Raw genomic sequence first — 24,556 nt, forward strand, 5'->3', positions numbered from 1 at the left:
TAGAGGAGTGGAAGATCTTTAATAGGAGATAAGAAGCTGGAGCAAAAGTTGTATCCTATTCTTAATCCTTGTTTTTCTTTACTCTCACCCTTTTCCTTCCTTTATCTCTAGAGTTTCTCAATGCCCAAATTATATGGCTAAACTCATTTGTGAAAGCAAAACTGGTATAGAAGGTTAGATTTTATAGTTCAAGTAAATGATTTAATAAAATGTTCATTATTACATGTATGATAGTTCACCATATTTCTTGCAGACCTATATTTCTCCAAGTGCTGCTATATTTAAAGTGGCAGATGCTGGTGAAGAAACAGAGGCTATGCTGAACAACATGAGAGTCTATGGAACGTGTATTGTCATTCTGATGGCCATAGTAGTTTTTGTGGGAGTAAAGTATGTCAACAAGCTTGCACTGGTTTTCCTTGCCTGTGTGATTCTTTCCATCATTGCCATATATGCTGGAGTTATTAAGACTGCTTTTGATCCGCCTGACTTTCCGTAAGTGCAATATTGACTTGTGTGGGTTATTTAAAAGAAAAAAAGTGTGGGGAGGGAATAGCTACTGTAATCATTTCATGTTTTAAGCTAAATTTCAAAATACAAACACATTGCTTTCAGTGGTAGCTTTCTGTAGTTTAAATACCAATGTGGTATTTAAATGTGTCATTTGATATTCTGAGAAATATTCACATATCTGAATATTTCTCTCATTTTTCATAAGATATGGTAACTCTAGAAAATGTTCTTTGGTGCTTAAAATTTGGCTGTTATTTCATCCATACCCAAGAAGCAAGAAGGTCCGTTTTCCTGGCAGTAAATGTAACTGCTTTATCTAAAGATTTTAACTAAAAACCTGTAAAATAAAGTAAAAAGGTCAAGAAACCATTGTCGCTATTAAGCATTGTTATAAAAAACCCATAAATTTAAACTTTCTGTGTTATGAAGAAATTTTAGAAACTTCCATTTCTCCCTACTTAAAAATGACACATTGAAATGTTTAAATTCACTTGTGTTTGTGAAGGCTTTCCCATTAATAAAATAAAATGTTATTATTATGCATGCTTCTCAAGGTCCTTGATGTGCTTAATTCTTAGCTCAGTAGGAGTTACTTCTTCACTCCAGTTATTAGCTGCAATTTACTTTACCCAGTTATATGAGTTGCATTTTTGTGCATATTTTTCTGTTGAAAGATGAAACAAAGTTAAATTGCTTAAGACATGATCAGAATAGGCTGATAACTTCAGTCTTGTGTGGCACTTCATAGTAAGAGTTATCCTTTGTTGTATGATTGTTACAAATTCAATATTACTTTGAAGTGTTGGTAATTACTGCTCTAATTGACCATTAGAGCAGTACTTGTGGATTGTTCTGTAGCATTGTTTTCCGTGTAATATGTAAAACTTTGACCTATTTCTGAATAAAACTTATGTTTCTTACACTAACTTCCAGCAGGGCAATAGTAATATCTTTTTGTGACCTGTATAAGTAAAAGAGAGTTTGTGTGGATATGTAGCATAGGTGAGACTCATTACCAAGTTCCTGGAGGTTTTATATGTGGCTGCTACTGTAATATTAATGTATTGGGGGGAAAATATACAGTGTTTATTTTCCACTAAATATAATGGTTTACATTTAGAGTCTGCCTCAAAATGAGAAGCTCAAGTGGGGTCTTGTGTAATGGTAAGACTGATCTGATGACAGTCGTTAAAAAAACCCAAACAAAACACTTCCACTTAGCTGGTTAGTTAGGTTGATATCACTAATTTCCATTAAGTTTGTCCATTGTGTAGGTGGTAAAATAGTTTACCTCAAGATTTCCCAGTTGAATCAAACTGAAAGAAGTTTCCATTGCTTGTATTATTTGACCCTGCTGCTATTGAGTCATCAAATCAGTAGCAATTAAAAAGAAAACTAAGCAAGGCAAGTGACAAGATGATCTCTTTAGCAACAGTTTTCTGTTAAATCTGCTCAAATTCCATGAGATGCAATACCTTGAAGCTGTGCTGGTGTATCTGCCTAACCCTCATTTTATATTTGATGTTCCTTCTTTTGTCTTCAAAGATCTATATCATTAAATTTTTAAGCAAGCCTGGAATCTTAAACATCTTTTGTATAGTTTAACAAAGAAATATACCTAGATCCTTAATGTACTCTGCTGGTAGGAATTTGCTTTTGACAGCTGTTCAGACTTTTCTCTTTCATTCCTTAAAAAAAAAATTGCTTCCCAATACATGATTCTTTAATTTGTACTCCCATCACTGTTGTCATATTTGGCTGTTTAATCTTCCTGGCTTATTTCCTACCTTTTGGATTGTAATTGTTTTGGGGATCATCTAAAGTTTTCAGTTGCTTGAAAAGGAAGAGAATGGTTTACTTGTTTAAACTCACTTTTATATTTTCTTCATCAGACTCATTTTTAAATTAAGTTTATAAAGTATTTCTTAATTTTACTTCTTTCTTGTAGGGCTGAATGCATCATAATTGCTGTTATGTAGTAGTCAAGCTGCTTAAATTGATTATGCTTTACCATAAAGAAGAAATATTTGATCCCTTTTTTAAAGACTGTTGATGATAGTTTTAGATGTAGAAACTATATACTGTTTTAGTAGATGTAGTATAGGCCTTAAGGTAGATAGTGTAAATAACAAGTTTCTGAAGAAGTCTAATGGACAAAAAATGGCATCATTCACAGCCTTGTATTGAAGGAACACTGACTTTATTTTTCTTTTTTATAGTATCTGTCTCCTTGGAAACCGTACATTGTCAAAACGCAGCTTTGATGTCTGTGCCAAATTTACTGAAATCAATAATGAAACAAAGACTACCCCTTTGTGGCTCCTGTTCTGTGATAGTTCTTTGCTTAATGCTACATGTGATGACTACTTTAGTCTCAATAATGTAACAGAAATTCAAGGAATTCCAGGAATAATGAGTGGAGTTCTAACTGGTAAGTTGGAAGGCACAGTTAATTTGACATTATTAATTTGGCCAATGGCTGGTCAGTAATATAGCGGTCTAGTCTGTTACTGTTTCTTTACCCCTAGTCTGTGTGAAAGATTACTACCTTGAGAATGCATCTTCCTATAAAAGAACCTGGTTTTAGAATCTTAGTATCAAGTGCTTTAATTTGGGGGTAATTGGAGTTTTATAGGTACTCTTTCAAAAGCCATTGTTCAATCAAAAAGGTGATAAAGTGCTCATCACAGCTTTTTTTTTTAAATGTGTATGCCAAACACACATTTCAATAAGCCGTTCATAATATTTTCAAACTCTACTGAGAGGGAACTGGTTTCCACTTCACAGGTGGTGCAATGAGAGTGAAGTTCTGTGGATTGTCCAATGTGTACAAGTTAGTGATTGAATTAGGGAAGAGCAGTCTACAATGTATAGATTTTATTCTCTTTACAGATCTGTATGGTTGTGGCAGCTTGGAATTCAGATTGCATCAAGTCATAGGATTCATCTTAAATGTGTAATAATTTGTATTGTACACACACAAATAATGTCTCTGGGAATGAAATGGATACTCTGATACCTCTGCTTTGCCTTTCCTTAAAATAAAGTTTGATTCATATAAATATGCTACATAGGCACATTAGACAGTCACTGCTGCAACAGTACTCCAGTTGAAAATATCACATATAAAGTGTACAAATACATTAAAAGATACTTCTCTGAATCAAAATTTGTGGCTATTAAAAAATAATTTACTCAATAAAAAATGAAATTATTTGCTTGTTGCAAGGAATGTAACTTAGAGTTTATTCTCTGAATTTTATGATTTATCATATGCATATCTACAATTTTTCATTAATAATTTTGTACTTTCTGCCCCAGCTCACAAGTTAGCTGTATGTTACAATTTTTTGTTACCCTGTAAGATTTAAATTGTTCTTTTGCTTTTTGGAGGTTTCCAGCTGAGTACTATTTTTTTCCTTTGTTCCATTCATTGTTTAGTGTTTCATTCAACAAGCAATCCTGTATAAAAGTATATTTTGCTAATTTATTCTCACATAATGTTAAGATCTCTAAAGACCAAGAGTCTGCTGAAAGCTCATTGTCAGCAACACGCTTTCCACTATTCACTGCTCTTTGCTTACCTGTAGTGAATTTCATCAATTCCATTATGTTTACTCATGGAATCTGATACATTTTTGTTTAGTTTTGTTTTTTTAAAGTTCCTTGCAGCTGTTTTTCCTTCTACAACTTTGAATTAACTGAGAATTGCCAGCAGGCTCTCATCTTGGTACTAGCTCCTATTTTTGGGCTGTTTGAGTGTACTGATAGCACTGACATCCTGATGGTCATTCTTATAGAAGTTTCCTGGTGGCTGTTCTTCATTACAAAGCTGTACTTCCATTTACTTTTACCTGTTGTTTTCTGTCTTTGAACTGTTTTTTTTAATCCATGTGAGGAGATTTCCTCTTATTCAATGTCTCGTGTAGATTCCTTGGGTGAGAAATATTTTAATAACATGGGCAATATAGATGGACTGATTCAAGTGGATTGCCTTCATTTATGTTTACCTCAAGGAATTTGAATACTTCTGACAATTTTCTTTTGCAAAAGCTGAGTTGAGGTTTCCCCAGTTTTTCAAAACTAAAGAAAAACTGTGAATAACTACTAAGTTTTGTCAGAAATAAAAAATAACTTCCCTGTTTATTGCCTCTATCAACTGCTGTTTTTGCTATTGACTGTTCCTGTAGAGATGCTGCTCATGAGTCCTTAGTTTTTGTGTCTCCCTGAAACACTTTTAAATTAAAGAAATGGCCTTCCATTTGTCCTTGGGTATCAATACTATTTCATGTCAACCTCAGGTATTTCAGTGTTCTTGGAGATTTCAGGCTGAGTACTGCTTTTCCTGCTTTTGAAAATATGTGCTCTGCTTCTGTTCACTGATTAACATTTCTCTGAACAAGAGCTATTCCATATCAATGCATTTCACTATCCTAGTTACACCTAATGCTAAAAGAAGGTGTCTTACTTGCTGAGTGTGAGCACACATTCTGATATCTAGCATAAGCTTGAGCTCTCGTGGCAGAGAATTCTCAAGGAGAATTTTCTTTCACTTGATGAATTTTCTGCCTCGTGTGAAGACTTTGAAGCTGCAGGCTCTGGACATTAAAGTTTCTTGAGCTGTGACTGGGAATATTCAGATGCCATGACTGTCTCAGGAAGTGTGCTAAGTCCTCACACCATTTATTGGGCACTCATATAGAATAAGTATTCATCCCTTATATACCTTCTGTGAGTGTTGTCCTGACAATAATAAATCATTCTGAAAGTGGCTGACTAAATAGGCCTATAACCCTAACAGAAATGATGCAGTTCGGCTACTAGCTTTATCAACATTGTTCTGATGGTGGTAGCATGTTGGTCTGATACACTGTACCTGTTCTTGTGTATGTACCCTAAATGTCAGCTGCTAGAGGAGCCTTAGCAATCAAGGAATGGTCCTAGAAGGGCCAAATGTCTGGACTTTTCTGAAAAGCTATTCTTTTTTCTCACCCTAACTTTCAAGTCCACTTGGATTATCACGTTTGGGAAAATGAACATAGGAAAGCTCTGTGTGACATGTTATGAAAAGGGAAAGTGATTTCTATTCAACAGAATATCTAAGCCAATTTTACCCATGTGCTGGCATGCACAGTTCCACAGTTTAGTTGTATGCATTGCAGTGCTCAGGTCATTGTCAGTCATGTGTCATGCTGAATAAAGGACACAAGCTGTTGAGTGCTTATTAAGAATTTAAGTGCTTTTGATTGGCAATTCAAACTGATGTTTTGATTTTCTTCTTATGTTTCACAGGGGGTAGATAGATGCTAATTTGGAGATCTAGTCTTATTTTACATCACTCATCTCTGCTAAAATTCCTGAAATTTAAAATTCTCTTGTTTCATTAACTTCTTATGGCTTCAGTCTGATCTCTAGATCAGTCTGTAACTCCTCTTCATTTGATTGTACTAATACACATAGCATTCCTTAGCACATAATACTTATTTTTAATCTTTGCTGTGCTTTCTCTTCTGCTTCTCATGCATACTTCCATATATTTTTTTAAAAAGCTGGGTATGAGTACCCTCTCTTTGGTCACTTATGGTTCCAAGTCCATCTTCTATTGTGCTCAAGGTTACTTTTTGCTATTATAAAGGCTTAGAATACTGTACTGGAATTCCCTAGAGTTGTTCAGGATGTCTGAAAATTGGCTATTTGATCATCCTGGCAGTCCATGGAAATTGTTTATTTCCTTGCTGCAAAATCCTTTGCCTTCTTGACAGGTCAGAAGAGTATCTACTTTGTTTTCTCACAAATAATAGGACAACTTGTCTCATTTTCAAATAAGAATCAGTGTGGTCTGTTCTCACAGTCTTATCAAAGTACACAACCAATGTTTTCCACAAATGTAAGCTCTCAAAATTTACTCTTTGACCTGTCACTCTTCAAACAAATGTGCTTAGTTTGCTGGGGAAGTTGAACCATATTCTGCTGGGGTTTCTTTGCTTACCAGTGATCTTCTAGAGTTTGCTTATGCTGCTTTTGTCACCATATGGAAATCTTTTGCCATTAACAGCTGAATCCTGAACTGTTATGCAGGATTCTTCTGTACAGGAGGTGTCAAAGAACTCAAATTACTGTTAAGTAGCATTTCTTTTTCATACTGCTCCTCAAAATACAAGAACAAGAAGGATTAGTATATACTAAGATTTCTTGAACCTGGAGATAAGTTTCCTTATTTTTCCCAATAGACCATCTGTGTGCCTGTGCAATGTAAGTGTACATTCTACAAATACATTAGAATTTAATTCTATAATTATATTTTGCTTTAGAGGAAGGGAAAATTTTGCAGTACACATCTCACACTATGCCATTTTTACTAGCATGGACTGGAGTTACATAATACCTGTTACAACTGGTATTAATCATAATGGGAAATGTCATGATTTTTGTGTAAGAAAAAGGCATCTGATTCCTAGGATTATTGCATTCTCACTAATTGATATCCTGAAACAGAGAGGTGACCCTGATTTTGTTTTTTCCCCCACCTTGTAGATAATCTCTGGAGTGCCTATTCAGAAAAAGGATCAATAGTTGAGAAAAAAGATCAGCCATCAGTTGCTGGATCAGAAGAATCAAAAATGAGTGGACTTCCTTATGTTTTTACAGACATCATGACCTACTTCACAATGCTTGTAGGGATTTATTTCCCATCTGTGACAGGTAGACACAACTATTTTTCTTGCATGAGGATGTGTACTTGTATCTGGGAAAAAAAATTCATGTAAATTTTTTCATTTTCATCAATCTTATGGGTGACTCATGCTGTTGCAAGTTTCTGTGTCTGAGGTTATGTACCTTCTGGTGCTAGGGAGACATTGGTCATGGCTAATGACTTTTGGACTTTATAGGACTTAAACAAGAAATCTGTTTAAGGGCCATTTCTATAAAGAAAGCTGGGTTTCTTTCTATAAAGAAACCCTCATGTGTTACTAAATGTTTATTCCAAATAAGGTGCGTTTATAACACTTTAATCTTCAAAGACTTGAGAGAACAGTTTAATATTAAAATGATTCTTCCAGTGTCCAAGCTGCCTGGTTAACTGCCTGGGATTTGTTCACATGTCCAATATTTTGCCACATTACCTGTGTAGACTTTTTTTGTCAAGCCTAGCCTAGTTGTATTTCATTTTCCTCAGCTCATGCTTGAATGAAACAACAGACATGTTTTTCTTCAAAAGTCCCAGCTGAAGTAATTGTAATGTCAAGTAACAGAATAGAACTCCAATAAGAAGTTGCAGCACTGTTTGGTAGTTTATTATGAAGTGGAATCATCTTTTTATTCACTGTTTGAACCCCACTGCTCCCATTTCTTTACTTCAGAAATAACATTTCATCATATCTGAACCCATGGTTACTGTTCTATTCCATGGAGTTTGACAATGTTTTTGCACTGGAACATCTTGATATTAGCTTCCATATTTTTGCTTCCAGTGGTCAGGTCAATTCTAGGAGAGATGGCAGAATTAGTTATTGTATAGGTTTCTTTCCCCCCTGTCACTGTATGTGCTACAAAATAATTCCGTTCTCTTTTTAGATTTACAGGCATGCGTACATGTGATTTTTCTAACCATTCTTTTTCTTGCCTGCTCCTTTCTTTTTTGCTTCTAAGGTTTTATTTGTTAGTTTATTGATTTGCTTGTTTACATTTGCTTGTTATTATGATGGTCTGTTTAGTAGAAAGTTAGTGTGTTAGGTTATACTGGCTAAAATTGCAGAGTCCCTATTAATTTGTAACATCCATTCCAAGTAGCAAAATTGCTACTCCTTGTATTTCTTCACTTCAAGAATGATTCTGATGTAATACTTGAAAAATATTTTTTTAATCTGTCTTTTTACTGACCTTTATAGGATTTGCTTACTCAAGTGGGTAATAACACAGATTTCTGAATAAAATGAAGTTATAAATTGAGGATTTGTGCAGGATTATAATATGCTTCTGTAGCCTGCTCCATTGGTAATCTTTGAGTTAAATTTGGCTTAAAATTAGATGTTCTTATTTTCTTAGTTATTATTCATTGGTTTTATGACATAAATTTTGTCTTTTTTTAAGGTATTATGGCAGGTTCAAATAGATCTGGAGATCTAAAGGATGCTCAGAAATCTATTCCTACTGGAACAATTTTGGCTATTTCAACTACATCTTTTATTTGTATCCTTTATACTGTGACTTTTTTCTTAGTCTACATTCTGTAGATTCTGTAGGTATACCAGGTTTTTCACTGGAAAATCATTAGTTTCCTGAGTAGGAAATGAATGAAATCTAAACTGAAAAGAAATCTTTTATATTTGTCTAAACTACCAGTATTATTTTTAAATATTATGAAAATATGTCAAATTTTATGAACAAATATATATATTCTACTAGTGCTTCAAATTCCAACATGTAATTGATGGTTCTAGTCAAGTGATCTGAAGGTTTTTAGCATTAGGCTTCTGTTGGTAGATTGCTGTCATACTCAGTATAACCAGATCTTAAACCAGAAACACCAGTAATAGTAGTTGTCGGTTCTTCAAAACCTACAGTACACAAGTACTTGCTTATTTGTATGAAAAAATGCCTATTTTATTGCATGCTATAGGAGCTGGCTACTTCCACTACTTCACAAATCACTGTGACATACAGTCATAAAGAACATAAACTAAAAAATCGTGGCAGAGAAGAACTAAAAAAACCAAATAAAAAAGCAACCAGCTAACACACACACAAGCTGCATTGTCATGGACATTTTAATTTCATACCTTGGTGAAAAAATATGGGATTTCTTCTATGTGATTTTTTCAGAGAGTAATCTTCCTTCAGTCTCAGTAACAGATCTCTCCTGTATAGTGTTGTTTGGTGCCTGTATAGAAGGTGTAATATTAAGAGATAAGTAAGTAATATTCAGCTTCTAATATTACATAGAGTATATGCAATCATATGTTATATTAATAGGACTTATTAATAGGCTCTTGTGTGAAATATCTGTGTGGTATATATTTCTTTCACTTAGTTTAAAACTGGAGGGAAAGTGTGTCTGTTAAACTGAGATGGCTGCAAAAACTGGTCAGGTTATTAGACTGAATGCCTTCAAGAAGCAGAAGCAGAATCTAAGATGAAGTTGAACCTGCCTAATGAAATGTTCTTGATAAAGAAAATTATAATTAGTATTTGCAGAGCTGATGGATGTGGATAAGGGGATATTACTTTGAGAGAAGTAATAGGGTTTTGAGGAACAAATTTTAAGATTTGACAATTACATGACAAGGGGAGTTTGTAAGAAGACTGCAGTGCACCATCAGACCCATAATTTTCAATAGACTGTTTTTTGTTTTAAAATTTGAGTAGCACATCAGGAGTCATGTCTGTTTTCAACCATGTAGTTGCCTGACAAATTTAAGGCATATTATGAAGGGAATAAATGTGATGGACACAAGTATGAAGAGAATCTCCATATTTTGATCAATTTCTCCATTAGGAGAAGTTGTTTCACAATTGTTTTCTTGCTGGTGTCTGGTTCTCTTTCCTACTGAGGCCCATGTTTGCTTATGATGATCGAACAGTGTCATTGGAGTATTGCTTAAAAGGTGGTGAAGTTGATGTTGAGACAACTTATTTCATAAATCTAGAAGGATAATCATCAGTTAAAGCTGGATTCTAATCAAACTAATACAAGAAGCAGTAGGGGGTCCATGAAAGGCTTTTGACACTCTCTCACAGCATCCTCATAGGAAAAATCAAGAACTGTGAACAGTGAGGTGGATTGAGAAGTGTCTGACTGGCAAATCCCAGAGGGTCATGATCAGTGGCAGAGTCTAGTTGGACGCCTGTAACTAGTGGTGTCCCCTAGGGTTTTGTATTGGACCAGTGGTATGCCTTTGTGGCCAAAGAGACCAGTGTAATCCTACAGGAATAAATCATGCAGCCTCCATTTTCTTCATGATGGAAAAGCCATTTCTTTATTCACACAACTCCTTTTTATACAGTGTTACAGACCTCGTGTGTGACTCCAATTGGTTAGTAGTATTGCCAGCCAGGGGTCTATGTACAAATCACAAACAGAACGGGACTGCTAAGGAACGCATCTCAAGCTGTTGTATTTTCCAGCATCAGTCTCATTACATGGTTATGACAATGGGAAAATCCCAGCAGCTCACATCCCAGACAGCAGACAAAGAACTTAATGTTACAACTTACTTTAAAAGTTTTTTGACCAATCACACAAAGCAAAAGCATACTGGCAGTAGTTCTATCCAACCACTATAAGCACACGTACCTTTGGTTAAAACAATGCTTGCTTATTTCAAATACAGTATCTGCTTGAAAGCCATAAAACACAATGCACAGAGCTCCATTACTAAGCTTACAACTTCCTAATATCTTGCTAGATATACTTTTCTGCAGCTTAGAGAGTTATTCTAGACAAGCACTAATAGACAGACCATTGTTCTATTTGTCCTTACTTTTCTACTTCTTATATAATTTTTCTGCTGACAAATCTTACAGCTACTGCTTAGCTCTAATTGCAGTTCTGCTGTCTCTGAGGCCTGTCTTTTGCAGCTTTCCCAAAACCGTCTGATTCTGAGGATTCCCACAATTCCTCCTCTCAGTTCAACTAAAAAGAAACCTTCATAACCGTGTTGTTTATTAACTATTTTGTATTTCGTATCTTTACCACAATATATCTGCTTATTACTTACTTAAAGCTTTTTTTTTGCTCACATCAAGCATTGCTATATTACAACACAGCAATTGTAATGCTGTGAAAGTCTAGTCAGTTCAAAGGGCATAAATCACGTGTGATAATGACAAGTCATTGTTCATAAAAGTCTCGTCGGTTCCAAGGTCTTACTTTAAAACTTTCCTCAATGTCTGTACCTTCATCCACTATCTCTGTAAGATTTTGAGAACTCTGCAAATCCATTTCCTACCTCTTTCTCTTGTATTTTAAAAACTTCTTTGATAGTTTTGTCCATCATTTGTCACACACACCAAAGTATGCAAGATATCACTACTAGTATCACCACTAAAACACCCAACACGTATAGACCTATTTTACAAAGTTCCGTCAGCCAAGGCGCAAAGCTCCATTCTTTGAACAAATCATCTAACCATGACCCACCATCTTCTTTAATTTGAGCTGTTAAATCTATCAGCTTTTTTATGCTTTTGTGGGTGGATTCAGAATGATCAGACAGGTTCATACAACACAATCCTTCAAATTCCTCCAACCATGTCCATGTACCAGTAAAAGAAAATCAATTGCTCCTCCGTTTTGAAGTGTAGCATGCCTAACACAGTTAACATCTGTCAGCATACCACTGATTGCAGTGGATGTGGCATTCATTTGTTTACTCAGCCAACATCCAACCCAATTTAATTGTTTCAATACCATTGCTGAAGCCAGTTGGGATAAAAACAAACCTGCTGAAACCATTTTTGCAGCATTCCAAGGCATGAAATCACTCTTACAATTCTCATCATAGTGATGAGTAGATCTTGTTCCCCTATGTTTCTTCTTAATGACTACTTTAGCAATAGGTGCTATCACAGTGAGCATACCAGTGCTACATGGGCCACCTTCAAGGTGTGATGGAATGCTCTGCCAAGCCCTATCTCCACAAATAAACCAATATCTTTTTGGTAATTGTCATGGATATTGGTCAGCCTTGGAAAGCACATCCCAACTGTTTGAATAATTACACCAAAAACTTGAATTTCTCTATGCAAAATAATGGGGAGTGACATTGTACTTTGGAGGATCACCTTCTCGCTAATCATTAGCTGTAAATATAAGGCAGAAATCCATTGTTAAAGAACCAAGGATTTCTAATTCTTGAGGTTCGGATACTGTTTTGGGAAGTTCTTTGGTCCAAATGTTCCAATTCAATACAGGATTGCTCCCATTGTCAGTTTCGCTAGGCTTACTATTGAATTGCTTTTTGATCAAGGGCAAATCCTTTACTGGCACACTGACCAGACAGGTTGAGAAAGGCTCTTCTGGTTCTGAGTTAGGCAAACATATGGTATCTGAGCGTGCTGCCTTGGCTAAGGTCACCCAAACATTTGTTTGTGGTTGTTCTACAGGTAGATCTGCACTACAAGAAACAATTAAAACCAACCAACAACACGTATCACTTGATTTCACTCTATCCTTTTCATGAAGTAATTATTGACAAAAAATCCTTCCATATATATAAATTAAAAACTTTGCTTTTGACCTTGAAATAAAATTTCACCTTTGAAAAGCCAAAAGAGGGAATCTACAACATAACAAAACAAAACCCACACTTTTGCCAAAAATTAGCTCTGTGAAACCAACAATTGACACATTTATAAATAGCATAAAATCAGAGTTTGCAGGTTCCACCAATGTTCAAGGAGCATCAGGCATGACCCGAGATCTCTCTGTTTGGCTCATGTCTGTGTACTTGCTTCTATGGTCTTGAACTCGTCAACACATTCTGGGGCGCAGTACAGCTTGATGTTTTTCACTGGGACCCACTTAATTCCTGCACCTATAGACACAGAAGCATACCCTTTGCCCCAAGTGATTAATTTAAAAGGACTTTCAATTTGTCCTGTCTCAGGGTTTCTAATTAAAATGGGGGGATTTTCTTTCAGTTTCACCTGTGTGTTATTTGAAAAATGCCTAAAAATTGGTGGATTGAGTTCTGGAACAAAGCTGTTTAAAGAATTTAAAACATATAAAGTTTGTCCAACCTCATCTGTGGTGTGACCTCTACTCCCCCCTTCTCTTGATCAAGAATGCATTTTAATGTCTGATGTGCCCTCTCAATAATTGCTTGACTTGTGGGAGAATGAGGAGTACCAAAGATTTGACAAACACCCCAATCCTTTACAAACATGGCCAATTTTTGAGATATTTATGCAGTACCATTGTCGGTTTTTACTTCTTTGGTACACACCCATTGAAGCAAAAGCTTGAAAAAAATGGTTACAGGCATTACCTGTTTCACCTGTGTGAAGAGAAGCAAAAACTGCACCAGGGAATGTGTCCACTGAAACATTAATATTTTTAAATTTACCAAAGGAAGGGTATTTAGTGATACCCGTTTGCCATAACTGCAGGCTTTGCAAACTTTACGGGTTGACCGCTCCTGTAGAAACAGAAAGCTGCACAAACTGACAGTCAGGGCAAGTACTGATAATAGCTTTAGCTTGACTTTTGGAAATTTGAAACATTCCACAAGAGCATGTGCATTTTGGTGAAAAAAGGCATGACAGAGTTTTGCTTGGTCTAAAATGTTTGGCAAAATGTTTGAAATAACCACTGTCACTTTGTCTGCTCTCGCATTTCCTTCCGCTAAAAATCAGGAAGCAAAAAATGAGCCCTGATGTGAGAAACAAAATATGGGTTAGTTCTATATTGCAGAGTTGTATAAAGACATGAAAGGCAATGATATAAAGTGTCATTACTAACATCCTTTAAAACTGATCCTTCTATTCTTTTAACCACATTAGCAACATGAGCAGAATCTGTGATTCAATTAAACGGTTGTAGAAATAGCTGAAAAGCCCTAACCACAGTGACAAGTTCAACAATCTTTCTACTGTTTGAATATCTGATTCCCAAGTTTTATTTGTTTGGTTCAACCAAGTTACGACTGATTTGTGACTTTTGCCAGATCCATCAGTGAAGAAAGATTATTGCATTTAAATGTTCTTCACTTAATATAGGTTTCTCTTTAAAACTCAATTTTACCTGCAATAATTTGTGTGCCAGGTAATGAACAGAACAAATACCTGGGAAGTTTAACAATGCATACTGCAAATCATCAGAATTTTGCCCAATCAAGATAATATTTTTTCAGTGGTAAATAGATAGCTGCAAATTCTTGGCCTGCTAGACTTAACAATCTTGTTCTGGTCTTAATTACATTTGTGCTGTCATCTCTAAAACTGTAAAAATAGTCTTTGGAAACCTATAGGGAAGAAAAACCCATTCTATTATCAGCAAAGGATCTCTCTGTGAAGGGTCCCATTGAAAAATGAGACCAAAAAGTTGCATTTTTTTTTCTTTTAAAATTGAAAAAAAGAAAGGCTTTTGTGGAATACAGCAATGAGCTTGTTGTCTTTGGAGAGCTTCCATGACCTTGTCAAGGGCTGCACGAGCTTCAGGTGTTAGAGTTCTAGGACAGTTGATGTCGCAGCTTCCTCTCAATAAATTAAAAATTGGACCCAGTTCATCATTGGTAATTCCCAAAGCTGGCCTGACCCAATTGATTTGTCCTCGAAGCAGTTGTAAATCTTGTAGGTTGGTGACACCAGAGCTGTATCTTCTGTGGTGTAATTGTTTTTTCAGTCATCTTCCATCCCAGATACTTCCAGGGTGGAATTTCTTGGATTTTGGTTATAGGAATTTCAAGTCCAGCATTTTGGATTTCAGCAACAACACTAGCACATGTTCGCTCCATATCCATCTGTGTTGGAGCTGCGATGAGCAAATCATCCATGTAATGTAGAATCATGGATCTTGGATGCTTCTGTTGAACTGGAAACAAAGCTTGTGCAACAAAATATTGGCAAATTATAGGCGAATTCTTTCATTCCTTGAGGCAGTGATTTCCAGTGGTATCTCTGCATGGGTTCTCTTCGACTGATGACTGGAACTGAAAAGGCAGTCTGGGAACATCATCAGGATGAAGTGAGATGTGGAAAAAAAGTCCTTTAAATCAATGACAGTGAGAGGCCAGTGGTTTTGGATCATTGATAAAGAAGGAAGTCCAGGTTGAAGAGGTTTCATGTCTTCAGTCACTTCATTGATCTTTAGGTCATGAAGCAACCTCCAGGAGTCCGAAGTCTTCTTGTGGATGATGAATACTGGTCAATTCCAGGGACTGGTCATGGGTGTGATATGACTTTGCTGTAATTGTTCCTTTACCAATCTTTTAAGAATATTTAATTTTTTCTCTGTTAAAGGCCATTGATCAATCCATTTAGGATGATGAGTTTTCCAGTTCAGCTTTAAAGTGGGAGGTTTCGACAAGGTTTCTATCACAGGCCCACTTTCAGTTTTGCTCCCCATTGGGACAGGACGTCTATCCTTCAGACAGTGAGAGGTTTCTGAACAACAAAAGGACGTACTGTCACTGTAATTCCTTAAGAACCTGTAATGTTAATCGTGGATGCACTTTGCAAACACACAGTAGCACCTCCAGTCTCTGTGAGGGAACCTGCAGGAGCTACCAAATCCCAATCACTGGGCCAAAACATGTGAGAAATTACAGTGGCATCTGCACTAGTATCCGGCGTGCCTGTATTGTAAATTGTTTTGGTGAGTCAGGCTGCAAGTTAATTTTGGTTGGTTACGGTCTAAACATTGCACCCAAAAGACCTTAGGACCTGAGATATTCATTACAATTTACTGACACAACAGCTATAGAGACTGAAAGTCCAAAAATTTTGTTGCTGGCTTTGCCTAGAATCAAAAATCTTGTCTTTGTTGAAAAAAACCTGATAATTCCAGTAGAAATGCTTTCGTCACAAAAATTATTTAAAAGATGTATCAATTTTCAGGAGGCCAATTCAAACCTTGTACGTGAGGGTATTGGGCTGAGACCATTTGAGGAATGGTTGACTGAGGGACAAATTATTGAGGTACCGATACCATTTGACTGGGTAATTGACTGTAAGGAGGTACCACTACTTGTGCCTAGGCGCGGTGGTAATCTGCGCTCTTTTGGGTTTAACGACAAAGGTTTGCCACCATTGTCAAATTGAGAGTGACAGTACTTAACAAGATTCTTCCCTTTCTGACATTGAGGGTAAATAGAAAGTTGTTTAGGTTGGATTGTTTTTGTAGGACAATCCTTTTTCATGTGTCCTAGTTTACAACAAGCAAACCAACAAGCCTTTTTATCAGAGTCCAACTGTACAGTACCAACAGATTTTTAAAAAATTTTTGTTTCTGCTTTTAAGGCCTTTTCAAACTTTTCCATTTGTTGTCCCAAATTTTCTCCCAAAGATTTTGCCAAACTATCTCCCAATGTTTTTCCTAACTTTTCTTGAACTTCGGCAATCTGCTTTCCAAAATCATTAACTTGAACTTTAGCAAGATGCTGTGGAGAGGTGAGCTTATTGTAAGCTGTTAGCATCTGTGTTACAGTTGGAGGCTGATCAGGTAAAGTTAAAATAATTTTTCTACATTCTTCATGAGCGTTGACAAAAGCAAGGTTTTCAATAATACAGGAATGAGCTTTTTCATCTGGACATTGTTTCTCGACAGGTTGGGTTAATCTATCTAGGAAAGAACCAAAGGATTCTAATTCACCTTGTCTGATAGTAGTTTAAGCATTTACATGGGTACCAGCTGGCTCAACTGAAAACAAAGCTTTTCAAGCAGCATCTTTAATATCTGTGAGTACCGGCTGAGGAAATTCCACCACCTGATTTTCTGGTCTATGGAAAGGTGGATCACCTGCCATTTGGGTAATATCTATATTCTCACAAGGCGAATTTTCTTATTTTTCAATCAATTTATTAAGAAGTCTTTTCCATTGTAATTCCCATAAAAGATATTGTGAATTGGTTAAGATCAGGGAAGCCACATTTCAACAATTAGCAGGGACTAAGTCATAAGAATTAAATATGCTTTTCAACACATAATTAAAATAAAGAGAAGAAAACCCACTTTCTTTCAAAGCTTGATGGAGTTCTTTTATATCATGAGAGTTTAATATTGTGGATTTACATCATTATGACCACATCTTACAGGTAAGGCAAGGAGTTGTTTATTTGAATCCAAATATTTTTCTAAATTTTTATTAATATTAGACCAATTAGGTAGTTGAAATGTAAGGTTTACCTCTGATTTAGACTGTATTTTGTTTTTCCCTCTCATCACTCCTGTGTCTGATACAGAAGAACATGTAGTGTTGTCACAGCAATCAGCTGTCCCAGGAACCCTGCCAAGAAGCTCCAAGCTCTTGGCAGTAGTGTTGCCACAGCAACAAGCTTTCCCTGGAGCCCTGCCAGGAAGAGTGGAGGAGGAGAGGTCCACATTCCCAACAATGCCCCCCCTGCTGGAAGTAGCAGCTGAGGAATGTGTTGTATTGGTTACAGGAAGAAAGCCAGAGCCTACTAAATCACATCTCAATTCACTAAATTTGGTCTTTTTAGATTCACACACATCGGGCTGCTCTCAAGCTGCAGATCCCAAATTTGTATTTGTGATACTTTCCAATGAACTGTTACAGGTTCCACACCATGCCCCTGACAACAAGGATGCAGCTGGAAAACTGTCCGCTCCCAGCTGATATCTCAGCATGCTTTTCCCCACCCCCAGCAGTGACTGAGACGGGCTTCAAGGCTTCTAAATGATCTGTGTCTCCACAGAAACTTTCCTGAGCTCTCCTGCCTCCACCCCATTCATCTTTCTGGCCAGAGCCATCCCAGCCCTGCTCAACCCCTGACTGCTGCCTGCCACCTCTGTCCTGCCCCCTGCCCGCTCCTCTGCAGGCAGAGCTAAATCCACCAGCTATAACCAGAGGCTGGGGTGCTAAAAGCAGTGAAAACACTGGAAGAGGCTTGGGGGAGGAATTAATACGAAAAGAGCTCTTGGAACTGCAAAGCAATCTTCCCACCTGAGCCAAATCCAAGGGAGTGACTTCTTGGGAAGGGGAAACTGTGGCAGGGGTGTCCCCCACAGCCCCTCAGCCAGGCAGAGTGGATCCAGAGCTCCCCTCAGCAGTCCCCGCCTGCACAAATTCAGAACAAGATCCGTCCACAACTTGTTCAGAAGAGAAGCGGGGCACAGAAACAGCAGCCCCTGTTTTGCAAAGCTTCCCCAAACTCATCTCCTGGACTTGTTAGACTCCCAACCTCCCCAGAACATGACTGCCAACTCCCCAAATTCTTGGAACACAGCAAAAATCCCAAATGCTTTCCCGGGAATTCCGGGGGTTGATGATTTCATGTGGGAATGAGAGGATGCCTGGTCACAGCATCAGTGATGCAGGAAATCCTGGAAGAAACAGAGGACACAAATGAAGCTGGAAGCTGATTTGATTCCCCCTTCCTGGGGATCAGGTTGCTGTCCACACTGCCTGAGGAAATCCTGTACACATCAGGAGAAGGGAAGGAACCCTGAACAAAACCTGAGATCCCCACAGAGGAGAATGAAGAGCCAGCACCACTTGAAATTAAAGTCTCAGAACCAAATGTTCTGTTTTGGTGTTCGAGAAAGTCTCTATTACAATCATACTATTTACAGCTCTCCATTTAAACTCTGGAGACAGGCATTAGTTTGACCAAAGTCTCTTCCTTTTTGAAAGAGACTAGATTGTAAATTTTCCAGTTTATCTGATCCCAGAAATCAAAGGTAAAAGCAGACTTCAAGTCTATATTTTAAATATTTGCTTTTACCCAGATTAATAAGTCTTTTAGTTTATGTTTTAAGATGTCTGAATATCCTTTATCCTGTAAAATTGTCTCAAGCTGGTAAAAGATATTCAATTCAGTTTTAGATAGATTTTTTTCTCATATCATTGCCCAGAAGTCCCTGAAGTTGCTATTTATTACTTACAAGGATATCAGCTAGAGATGACAAAGGGGGTGATCCATTCCTTCTATTAACAGCTTGGGCCTCCAGCGACAGCACTGTCCACGGTCTTCTGTTTTATTTCTCTAATCTAACAATCCTCTTCACAAAAGAGCACCATTTGTTGCCGGTCAGAGGTCTCTGTACACATCATGAACAGGATGGGACTGCTAAGAATGCGTCTCTAGCTGTTGTATTTTCCAGCATCAGTCTCATTACATGGTTATGACAATGGGAATATGCCAGCAGCTCACATCCCAGACAGCAGACACAGAACTTAATATTACAACTTACTTTAAAAGTTTTTTGATCAATCACACAAAGCAAAAGCATATTGGCAGTAGTTCTATCCAACCACTATAAGCACACGTACCTTTGGTTAAAACAATGCTTGCTTATTTCAAATACAGTATCTGCTTGAAAGCCATAAAACACAATGCACAGAGCTCCATTACTAAGCTTACAACTTCCTAATATCTTGCTAGGTATACTTTTCTGCAGCTTAGAGAGTTATTCTAGACAAGCACTAATAGACAGACCATTGTTCTATTTGTCCTTACTTTTCTACTTCTTATATAATTTTTCTGCTGACAAATCTTACAGCTACTGCTTAGCTCTAATTGCAGTTCTGCTGTCTCTGAGGCCTGTCTTTTGCAGCTTTCCCAAAACCCTCTGATTTTACGGATTCCCACAAGTAGCTTTCGTACCAATTACTTTATTGGTTAATAACAAGTTGTTATCCTGTACTGATTGGTCACTGAAACCCCTGGTGTGTACGTGCAGGAAATGTTGCTTGTGAGAGATAGTTTTCATTTTTCTATTTAACGGTGTAAAAACAGTTTAGACAGGTGCTAGTTGTTTGTCACCCAGGAATAGATTGTTATGTTAACAAACTGCTCACACCATAATGGCTTTCACATAGGAATTTGTAAAGTGCTACCTTGACAAGGCCAGCCACTGATTCCAGGAGACCAGGCCTGATCTTATGAGGCCTTTCTTTTATGATTTTTCTACATTACTGCAACATAATCCTTGTTTGCATTAGGAGGAAGAGCATTGCCAGTGGGTCAAGGGAGATCGTTCTTCCCCTCCACTTAGCCCTGGTGAGACTGCATTTGGACTGCTGTGTCCATTTCTGGGCTCCTCAGTACATGAGTGACATGGAGCCTCTGGAGGTCCAGTGGAGGGCTATGAAGATGATAAAGGGATTGGAGCATCCCTCTTATGAGGAAAGGCTGAGGGAACTGGGCCTGTTCAGCCTAAAGAAGAGACAACTGAGAGGGGACCTCATCAATGTATTTAAGTAACTAAAGGAGGGGTGCTAAGAAGATGGACCTGGGCTCTTATCAGTGTTGCCAACCAACAGGAAAAAACAATGGGCAGAAACTGATGCACAGGAAGTTCCACATGAATATGAGGAAGAACGTCTTTACTGTGCAAGTGATTGTGCACTGGAACAGATTGCCCAGAGAGGTTTTGGAGTCTCTGCTACTGGAGATATTCAGAAAGTGTCTGGACACAATCCTGTGCATTGTACTCTGCTTGAGCAAGGAGGTTGGATTAGACGACTTACTGTGGTTCCTTCCAATATTACTTGTTCTGTGATTCTGTGACTTTTACTTTAAAGTGATATTGCTGCATCAGTGAAAATATCTGTTAGTTTTTTCTTCATCATAAATATAAAAACCAAACCAAACTGCCTAGGAAATAGTAAATGAATTCTGAAATAAGAAATTAAAGCGGAGCTAAACTCATATTTTTGAAATTTACCAGGCAAGAGGGGGGTGAGGGAATTTTGTAAGCTCTTAGCTATCCTTAGAGCAGGTTGCATTGTAGCAAGAATCTTGAGTCCATGAGCTTTCATTTACATTGCTGCCAGTTCTCACTTGGCTGAAATTCAGCTGAAAGTGTGTGGATTTTCGGTCTGGTCTAAAAACTGGGTTCTGAGGCTTTTTTCATTATGATGGTCATATCTGCAATGAGAAAAAGTAGGTTGTACATTTTTTCTGTTTTTTGCATCCCTTGAAGTTATTCCTATCCTGTGTTTAGTTGAAAAATAGGCATTAGAATTTGAACTAAGAATTATATACAGTTATAGAAATCTTATTATAGAAGTGCAATATGGGTTTTATCCTAAAATTTTGAGGGATGTGATTTACCTTTTTTTACTTCATCTGCTGAAAATAGTACATAGTCATGCATCCCAACTTGGGCATAAGCAAGAATTTAAACATCAGTGTCTTATAGTCACTTCATTGCTGTGTCTCTTGACCCTATTTTTAAAAGCAGGTCTGAAAAGACAAAAAACATTTAATTTTCCTTAATTTTTCTCTTATCTTATTTCTGTAGACTTTTTCTTTTATTAAGAAAAAATGGAACACATTAGGAAAAAATAATGGTCATATCACAGTAGAGATAGCCTTAAAATTAATTTTGGCTGCTTACTAACAACTGTAAGATGAACAAGAAAAACCCTACTTGCTTTTAAAACAAAACTGCCAGTTCAAAGGAGGGGGTAGGGTGGAATAACTTTTTTGTAGTTTATTCAAGTAATGCCTAAATTAACATAAAGTTGGGTATCTAAAAAAAAAGTGGAAGTAGTATTGGATGGGACACTCAGGACTGTAATGAAAGCACCTCTTCCTGACTTCTACCCACTTGTTTGCTCTAGTAAATTAAAAATTGTGTCAGGTTGCACAACAGCCAGAAGATGTTGAAAACTCAAAATGGTTGTGTCTGGTAATTTCTCTACTTTTTGTATGTCAGTGTCACACTTTTAAAAGGAAAGGCTAATCCTTTTTGTGAATCTCCTGCTTATGCCCCAGGGTATACTTGTATATATAGTGGAACAGATTTCTGCAAACTAGTTCCTAGCTCTTACAAGGATCTGTAAGATACAAATGTACATACTCTGCTATTGTTTTATTCAGAAATGATATCTGATAATTGCTGCATATCTGCTTAGAGGCAGCACTTAATGTGAAGTGATTATAATGTCGTCTTTAAAAGAGCACAATAAAGAGAGATTGCTTGGTTGGGAAATCCTATAGTGCATACTGTAACACAGTGTTTATTGTCAAAAAGTGCTGTTGTCCAGAAAGATTGAAATGTGGGTGTTGAAGCTATAGTAAAAGTTATTTTAATGCTTACTGATTCTTGTTTTGTTTTGTTTTAATTATTTTTGTTTCCCTTTTCTTTCCTAAGGTTTGGAGAAGCAGTTAATGGAAATCTGGTGGTTGGTACACTAGCCTGGCCTTCTCCATGGGTTATTGTGATTGGTTCATTCTTTTCAACATGTGGTGCTGGTCTCCAGAGTCTCACTGGTGCACCCCGGCTATTGCAGGCCATTGCAAGAGATGGCATTGTACCGTTTATTCAAGTGAGACTTCTTTATTCATGTTGTTACAGTATTTTGGAAAAAAAATTTGACACATTATTTCAGCTGTTCCTGTAGAGTATGAAGAAAAGATTTGGAGCTCAGTTCTATTTCTGTACAATAACTGATCAGGCTATTGTAGGACAAATTTGAGCTTCATTTTTGTGCATTGCAATTTAATTATATTTGATTTTACACATAAAAGTTGTTGGTTCCAAACTGAGACTTCTATAAATGGAAATAAATAATTAAGAAGCAATTCATAACTGAACTTCTAGACTCTAGGCTGTGTTAACTGCTTGTATTTGTGAACAGAGTTATTTAATCTCACTATAGAACTCCATAAAACTTCTCATATTACAGAGATGAAATTCTAATTTTTATTCATTTTTGTAAGGTAAATTAAGTCAGTAAATAGAACAATAGAATTCTATCCCATTACTCCAAATATGAAGATTTGTTCCAAGTGCATGTTTTAAGAAGAAATAAATCAGATTTTTCTCAAAGTAAGGGAGCTGGCAAACAGAAGATGATAAGAGAATTCTTGCTGGGCTGCCTCTGCAAAACCTAAACTACACTTGAGTTAAAAAAAAGTAAATAAAACTCCAAAAGATTATACTGTTTGGAGAGCAAAGCTGTGATCTGTATGGTGAAGTTTGGAGTTTGAAAGCTTACCAGGAAATAAATACACTAAGTATGCTAGGGTGGAGGGACTGAGTAGTGGTGGAGTTTGACTTGTCAATGGAAAGGGGCTGTAATGGAGTAAGTTGTAAGTTCTGGGTAGTGTAGAGAAAAAGAAACAAGAAAGATTTACTTTTGCCTAAAGCAAAAATTTGGTGGAGAGAAGGTGACATTATGATTACACATCCTGAGAGTTAGACTTGAAAGGAATGGAGAATCAAAAGGAAAGATTTGTGGTTCTGGAAGTGAAAGAAGGAGAATTGAAGAGAAGCAGGCTATTTAGAGAAGAATTTGACACTTAAGGATGCACTTGTTGTTTTGGAGTGATATGGTTACTGCATGGATAATCAAGGAAACGCAAGGACATTATTATAGAAGCAAGACTGACATATTTAAGAAAAAAACTAAAGACTTGAAACATGAGTAGAAAAGAAAAGGATTTTAATATAATAGTAGGAAAATAGATGGAGGACAGGAAGCTAAAAGAAGAGGACAACATGGAGAATTAATGAGATCTTAATTTCTGTATTTTAATGGAGGAATATGGAGGAGAATAAATACCACTGGAATCTCAGGCATTTTGCCATCTGTCATCAGTATGGCTGTAGAGAATTCTCCACAAAGGAAATTACCACATGCAAAATGTTTTTTGGTAGGGCACTGTGCAGGATCATAGTCTTGTCTAGTTTCTCTTTAAGGGTCAATATTATGTTGGTAAGTACTGAATTGACACCTAATTTCTATGTTACAAAAAGTACTGGCCTAAACTGTATTAGCTTTTTACTAGGCATAAATCTCTTATGCATATGATTTTTAATTTTCTCAAGAATATTTCAATGAAAGCTTCCATAGGACTTCAATGTTATGTAGTCATTTGCTTACTTTAGTAAGCATATTTCATATTGGATATGTGTGTTTTGCAATTTTAATTTTGGCTTTTCACAGGATAAATTGCATCATTTTCCTTTGTAACTAATAACTACTTTTAGTTCAAGTTAGACTAAATAAGTTAGTTCATGATTTGCACCATAGTTTATTACTGTCTAATGAACAGCTTTCCCTAATCTTACTATGAACTTGAATTGAACTAGATATTTGGTCATGGAAAAGCAAATGGAGAACCAACTTGGGCTCTGCTTCTCACTGTTGGTATTTGTGAAATAGGAATTTTGATAGCCTCATTGGACAGTGTAGCACCGATTCTTTCAATGTAAGTACGAGTGTGATGTTTTATGTTCTTAAGTTAAATAATGTTTTCTTTTAAAATTAACTAGGTAATTATTTTTCTTTTTTAAATAATACATGTTAGACTTTGTTTTCTATCAAATTATATTCCTATTTGATCTTGGAGATAATATGAAACAACAAACTGTTTTGACTGAACTAATTTCTAGGCACAAAGACGC

General features: G+C 36.7%; 1 protein-coding gene across 1 annotated transcript in view; it reads left to right on the plus strand.

The window, feature by feature from the left end:
* Positions 1 to 24,556, plus strand: part of SLC12A7 (solute carrier family 12 member 7) — a 79,447-nt gene that overhangs the window by 23,044 nt on the left and 31,847 nt on the right. Inside the window, exons 7-13 of the mRNA XM_058808826.1 lie at positions 254 to 495; positions 2,733 to 2,944; positions 7,048 to 7,215; positions 8,605 to 8,703; positions 9,367 to 9,424; positions 22,298 to 22,472; positions 24,242 to 24,360. Of these exons, the coding sequence (XP_058664809.1) occupies positions 254 to 495; positions 2,733 to 2,944; positions 7,048 to 7,215; positions 8,605 to 8,703; positions 9,367 to 9,424; positions 22,298 to 22,472; positions 24,242 to 24,360 (1,073 nt within the window). The remainder of the gene's footprint in view (positions 1 to 253; positions 496 to 2,732; positions 2,945 to 7,047; positions 7,216 to 8,604; positions 8,704 to 9,366; positions 9,425 to 22,297; positions 22,473 to 24,241; positions 24,361 to 24,556) is intronic.

Source organism: Ammospiza caudacuta, chromosome 1, assembly GCF_027887145.1.
Source record: "Ammospiza caudacuta isolate bAmmCau1 chromosome 1, bAmmCau1.pri, whole genome shotgun sequence".
In the NCBI taxonomy this organism is placed as follows: domain Eukaryota; kingdom Metazoa; phylum Chordata; class Aves; order Passeriformes; family Passerellidae; genus Ammospiza; species Ammospiza caudacuta.